Here is a 6,576-nt window from a genome sequence, read left to right on the forward strand (position 1 = left end):
TCTCATATCTGCACTGATCTCTGTTTCAATCCAGTGTAACTTGAAAGGCCGGGGTGGTGGTATTTTGAGGAGGCATCATCTGTTTTCTGGAGGTTGTTGAGTTTGCTCTGCTACTATCTCTTCTTTCCACCCATCTTCTTCCGGCCTCTGTGTTTTTTGCCTCCCCTCGTGAAGGAGCGGAATTTTTCTTGTAACTCCATGTATTTCCTCTTGTTGTAACTGAAAAATGTGATGAAAGAGAATTGACAGAAGTCTCACTGTTAACAACAAGTTATAACACTTACAGATTCATTGTTTGATGCAGTTTTACAGGGAAGAACAGTTTGATTTGAAGAGAATTTATGGATGAATATCACAACGTATCGTTTTTGCAATGCAGTTGTCAAACTCAAACACAACACGGCAGATATGGGAAAACATTGGCAAGTATCACTCTTTCCTGAGGACAGGGAAGTACTCTCATATATACATACACTCTGTACAATTCTACATGGTCACGAGAGATTAGGAAACTCTCAGACAAATGTATAAGCTCTGTCATCTCACTATCACATTTCAATCTCCTGGCATTTTCTTGTTTAAATATTCACTTGTTCATGCAAAGCATGCTGCAGGGGTATGAGTGACCACAAATAAAAAAGAGTTGATAAAAACCTGAAGTCACAGAAGCTCCTATATTTTTGTACAAAATGCTTAAAATAAGCTGAAAATCAAAACCAAACAAAGCTGAAATCAGCTTCAAGACTAAACTCGCCACAACCCTGATGCTGTCTCCGTATAGATGGTTGAGAAAGGAAAGGAAAACTTTATTCCATCAGATTCCCATACCTGCCTTCTGTCCCCGGACAAGAGACTTGACTGACCGACATATCCACTTACCTCCTGGAGTCCGCATCAGCCAGAAGTTCTTCAACCAAGGTCTGCTGCCGCTGCTTCTTCGGGATGCGGGAGTGGTAGAAGTCCTGAGGACTGTCCACGACTGTGCCAACCTGGTCAGTACAAATGGTCAAAGTGCAGATGCTATGTAAGGAACCTAACACTCAAACAACAGTAATGGTCAAGTTTGTTTTACTTTAGTAGCCTGGGTGACATCATATAGAAATGGATGAGGACTGAAGGAACCAAGTGAAATTAATTGCCCATTACTAATAATTCAAAGTAGAAACAAGTCTGAATGTCAGTGCACTCTTCAAATGGTCCACATATATCATACATGTATTTAAACTAAAGAATAAGGACACTGGTTTTATTAGCAAAGGTCCAATATACATGTACTGAGAACAAAATTTTCTATGTGGTAAAACTGAAAGTCAGAAATAAGAGTACATCACACCTCCATAGGTTTATCACTTGGTTGGGAATTCCATCCATGACCTTGTCATATAATTTTGTGCTGTTCAACAAAATGACTATCTACACTGTTTGAATTCACCATGCCATAGTTTCAAATGAGAAAATGGCTTCAATACACTACTGTTCTAGGTAGGTAGAATTTTGTGCTCCTAGTGGCAACAGATACCGGTACTCAGATAACCAAGGTTAATAGGCCTTATTAAGCTTTGGACAACCATATTAAAAGGGGAAGGGACATTCCTACATGAAGACTTTTTTGTAATGATAATGACATTTTTCTCATTCTAAATTTCAAACTTACTTCTTCATATTGCAGTCTTCTTCTTCCTCTTTTTTTTTTTTAAATCTCGACCAGTACAAAGAAATTTCGACAGAATAAAGTGATACCTAAACTTAATTTCCAAGCCAAGAGAAGATTTTCACAACAAAAGCAAAGCAAAACATTGAAGTTAACTGAAAGTCTTATATCACATTTTACTCTCAGAAATAAAAGCCAATGACCAAGAGTGATATATTACTCATGTATGAATGGAGGGAGAACTGACCTGCACAAACTTTGGCAGAGCAGCCGTGTCGTTGCCCTTGTAGAATCTCTTGGGGTCCAGGGTGGACCTCATGCGGATGACCTTGATGTCGTTGCGCAGCTCTTCCGTCATCTCTGGGGCCCTCATGTCGAACCAGCCGGGGCCTGCGGATGACTCACGCTCTTGCTGTGAGGAGAGGCAATGTTAAAGGGACTATTCAATATCTATTTGTGTATAAAACTCTCGTAAAAATTTGACAATGCATGCTCGCCATAAATTGATCCCATGGCATTAATTCTGTATGATGTTATGAAGTGGCTCATCATGACCAGCACTGTAATCAATGCTTAACTTCCACTGGAAAAACATGGAATTAAAAAATAAGGAGTACATCGAAATCCTTGCTCTTAAGTCAGCAAATGAAATACAAATATTCCAGTATGCATGTGGAGTCTTCCTTCTATAAAGCTGTTATCATTAAAATTTGATTGTTAATGTCTTGTGGGTTAGCAAAGCACAAATCAACTGCTAAATCATTTGCTGATCAATTTCCTTAGCATGCATATTTCCTTAACTTAAAAACAACTCACATGCTCCATACACAAAGAAGTCAAGTCTAAGTTGAATTTCCAGTCTTGTCTGCGTATGCTTTAACAAACAAACAAACTTACTTTTCTCCTTTTCTTCTCTTGACGAGCTGCTGGGTAGTAAGATGGTGTGGCGTGCCGTTTCTCAAAGTCTGGAGTCAGCACACTATTCTTGATTAACTGTGTGAATAACAATCATTCACAATGTCAATACATGCAATTAGCAAACATTAGCTGTTACACAGCATAATTTTAACTGATAGCAGTAAGTACCTGACAAATCAGATAATCAATAATCAACCAATTTTCCTGACACATATTACCTGTTCAAGTTTTAATGATCATGCCACTGTGGGAAATTGGTTTTAGTTTTAATGAAAAGGCATGGCACGGTAAATCATGATTTTGCACTGGATGGCGCAGCAAGTGCCATCCTGCTGATTTTGATGTACATTCAAATCTTATCACAGGACAATGCATGATATTAATCAAGGTGTGCCAACAGTGGAACTTATAAAGGCTTAGATGTAAGTTTGTTGTCTTCTTTTTTCTTGTTCAGGTACGAAAGGTCAGTATCAAAACAACATAAAACAAACAAACACAACAACATTCCTACTTTCATACAAATCAATTTCTGTGACTTTAAATGAAGCAAATCACGGTACATGGCAATAGCAATACTTTTACAGTACATGTTGATGTTGATAAAACATACTATCATAACCTACCATTCATGTATTACTTTACTAAAAACAGTGAGTCTTGGTTGCAGACTATCAAATGCTCACCTTATCCTTCTGACTCTTCAGCAGAATATTCTCTACTGCTGCCTTGCTGGATGCCGGGTCCCCTCCATCCAGGCTGATGTAGCTGTCTCCCAAGTCAAAGCCGACATCTATCTCACACGGCGCTTCCAAAGCAGCAGCTCTTCATGTTCATGGTCAAGGTATAGGTAATATACACAAATCGCATTAATAGTGATGGGTCTCTGAACATTATTGTATAGCAAGTGGAGATCTAGTTCCATACAAATCTTTGCAGACTATCACTGTTGCCTGACTGAGCCTTGCACTAGTTCGTGGTATAAATAGAAGAAGGGGATTGCTCAATGTTACACTGATACTGTAAAAGAGTGACTAATTTTTCACACTTGGTGGGGTAAGAAGAGTTTAGCATGTTTTTAATTCCGCGGAATCAAGACATTGACTGCTGTAATATATGACAAGCAAATATATTGGCATGCTTTTATTTTTGTGCTAGTATCTGGTTGCGTGAGAAATGCGCTAACAATTTCAACATTGTGAAAATTTCCACTTTAACAGTAAAATTTAATTAATACATGCTAGTAAAGAAAGAAATGTGTCAGTCACTGTAGCTATCCCATGGTCATTACTTAAAATCAAATAATTACTATTAATTTAGTCAACAAAAGCATTGTTCTTATTCTTTGAGTAGACACTATTACTACATGCATTGGGATTAGGGTGTCTAATTACTTTCCCTTTTCTTTGAATAGAATGACACACAATTGACAATGACAGTTTGTGCAATGAAATTACTTGACATGAAGCCTACTTTTATAACTGTTAGTGTTAGGACCAACAGCTATGCAGCTAGGCAACTTGCAAATGCTCACTCATGTGACTTACCTTTCCTTCTTTTTTCCTGATTTAACATTTTCTTTGTGCTTGAAAAATAGGCCCAGCGAATCAGAATCGGCCTTTGACTTTGTTGTACTGTCGCCGGTCTGCAAATTGAGGCCTTGTTCCACAGCATTCAATTCTCCGTCGGCTGTTGCACTTAATCTTGAGTAAGTTTTTCCTTTTCTGTCGATTGTGAATTTAAGTCCGGTGACTATCTCCTCCAGCTCTTCCTCGTCGTCATCACTGTTTCCATCCAGTATTAGTTTGAAGTCTGGCTTAGAGTCAACAACGAATAATGGAAAGTCATTAGTTTCCTCTTCTGTATCCGAACTCCGCGCGTCGTCGGCATGTGATGACGCATCTTCCCCAAGTTCGTCCCCTGCCCCGTCGGGGGAGAGGGCAGGTGCCGTTCCGCTGGCCGAGGCGGCTACTTTGCTGTCGCGCATGCTATCGTTTGTTACCTCAGTTTTTCGAACTGATTCATCACTGTCACTAGTTCTTTCATCTTTCTGTCCTTCTTTAGATGGAGCTTCCTGATCACATTTTGCCCTTCCAACCTTCTTCTTAGGTGTTTTACCACGTACGGTCGACCCACGAGTTCCCTGACCACGTTTGCTTCTTGTGAGAGCCATCTTTCCTTTTAGCTATGGTGGCGTACAAGAGCAAATTAATAGCGAATAATGAATCTCTCGTGGCTCTCAGCACGGTTTCAAAGACAAAGATGGGTATTCAATCTTTGAAATCTATAATAATGAAGTCATAAACAAGTACGTTTTATTCCATCTAAAATCTTAATTTTTAACATTTTTTAAGCTTTGAACCTCCTCCCTAACACCCTAATTTGCATAGTAATTTAGCAAGTTCAATGAGTGACATAATAAACACAGTGCGAAAATACACCAGATGGTGGACTGCACTTACTCGGAAGAAGAAGAAGAAGAAGAAAAACAACATAACAGGACAAGCAGGCCCCTCTATAGGCTATTGTAGTCAGTGAACAGTTTGGTTTGGCATGGTTTTTGGTTTATTTCTGCATTCAAACAAATATTAATTCAAATTTTGATAAAAAAAACACAAGCAATGACAAATGTCACGACTGGAATGTGATCAAAGGTATTACAAACGTATAGAAAAAACATATGGAATTAATGTTAGTATTACACAATACACAACATGAATGTGAAAATAATAGAAGTATAGGTAATGATTTTTTCATGTATATCTGTATATATTTCAGTTCAGTTCAGTTTATTTCACTTTAGCACGGAACCTAGCCGCATTTTTATATTATCATGAGAGACGGATAACTGAACGTGGGAGAATGTCGTCATTTGTGATCAGTTAGGCTGGAAATAGACAGGGATAGTAAGTTTAGATTTTCTTCCGACTAACATTGACTATTAGAGCAGATTTTGTACAAAAGTACCTTCCAAATGACACCGTCCAATGTTCCTTTGCCCCAACTGCCGCCTCGGCCGGCGCCGAACGAGCTAATCGATGATGCCCATTCGATTCATCCATGAATTCCTGATTGCCCGTCGAAGGAGGTCTTCTGGTGAGGCGTCTGCTTCGTGCTCCAAGACGTAGCTGATCTCGTCGGCAAGTTCAGCTGCCGATTGCATATGCTATTTTTGCAGTGAAGCAATTGGATGAAATAAACAGTATAAAGTGTAAAGTAATCTGACCGCTGCTAACATTCTGAGCCTGATAATTATACAGCAGCAACAATAACATGGTCAACGTTTAGTCTGACTAATTATCGCAATAAATATAGTATTGATCTATGTAAATTATAACATAAATATACGTAAATTTTACCATAGAACTTTAAAGGGACGAAACAGTATTGGTGGAGAAGAGAATTGGGCTTTTAACTTTTTGCGAGATAGTACCAAGAAGACACTTATGAAGTAGTACAGAACATACCATTTTAAAAGGAATTCAAGCCTTATTTGATGAACATCGGATTTGGAATGACTGAAACATCCAAAAACAAAGTAAAACAAAGCGATCGTGATAAAATGTGGGTCCCACACTTTATTAGAATCGCTCTGTTGTGGATATCTCAGCCATTTCAAAACCAATTTTCATCAAATAAACGTTGAATTCCTCATGGAATTACTTTCTCTTTCATATTGCACAAGAGGTTTCTCATTATCTCACCAAAAAATGTTAGAAACCTGAAATTAGGTCTCAACCAAAACTATAATACGATCCCTTTAAGTTCGCAAAAGCACAAACGCTTGTCATTAAATTCATTATCTATTGGGAAATCGGGACAAATAGCTTGGTAAATGGAAAACTGACTAGTATATAGTTCATTATGGTTTGGTTATTCATCACGCAAACAGTCACTCTTTTAACAAGAAGAACTATGATATGCATTATTCATAGAGATTCATCCATCACGATTTCGTTATTCTTTGCTTCCTTTTCATGAGGTCTGCTATGCAAGCATAAAAGCTAAGA

The 6,576-nt window shown here is 38.3% G+C and overlaps 1 protein-coding gene across 1 annotated transcript; it reads right to left on the bottom strand.

Moving 5' to 3' along the window:
• LOC139741990 (deoxynucleotidyltransferase terminal-interacting protein 2-like) lies at positions 1 to 4,739 on the bottom strand. The gene is made up of 6 exons (XM_071652555.1): positions 4,114 to 4,739; positions 3,253 to 3,391; positions 2,549 to 2,644; positions 1,899 to 2,063; positions 880 to 989; positions 1 to 219 (listed from the first exon to the last, which is right to left on the bottom strand). The coding sequence occupies exons 1-6, from the start codon at positions 4,737 to 4,739 to the stop codon at positions 114 to 116; spliced, it is 1,242 nt and encodes a 413-aa protein (XP_071508656.1). The 3' UTR covers positions 1 to 113.
• Positions 4,740 to 6,576: the final 1,837 nt, after the last annotated feature.

The sequence above is a fragment of the Diadema antillarum genome, unplaced genomic scaffold (genome assembly GCF_040938485.1).
Source record: "Diadema antillarum isolate AM-2024a unplaced genomic scaffold, OU_Dant_1.0 seq00000973_RagTag, whole genome shotgun sequence".
Classification (NCBI taxonomy): domain Eukaryota; kingdom Metazoa; phylum Echinodermata; class Echinoidea; order Diadematoida; family Diadematidae; genus Diadema; species Diadema antillarum.

Bases quoted from the DNA above. Each gene is read 5' to 3' on its own strand.
- LOC139741990 (XM_071652555.1), bottom strand. From the start codon at position 4,739: ATGGCTCTCACAAGAAGCAAACGTGGTCAGGGAACTCGTGGGTCGACC. The intron at 2,645-3,252 runs GTGAGCATTTGA...TTATTCACACAG, and splicing joins TGAAGAGTCAGAAGGATAAG to TTAATCAAGAATAGTGTGCT. The intron at 220-879 runs GTAAGTGGATAT...CACATTTTTCAG, and splicing joins GCTGATGCGGACTCCAGGAG to TTACAACAAGAGGAAATACA.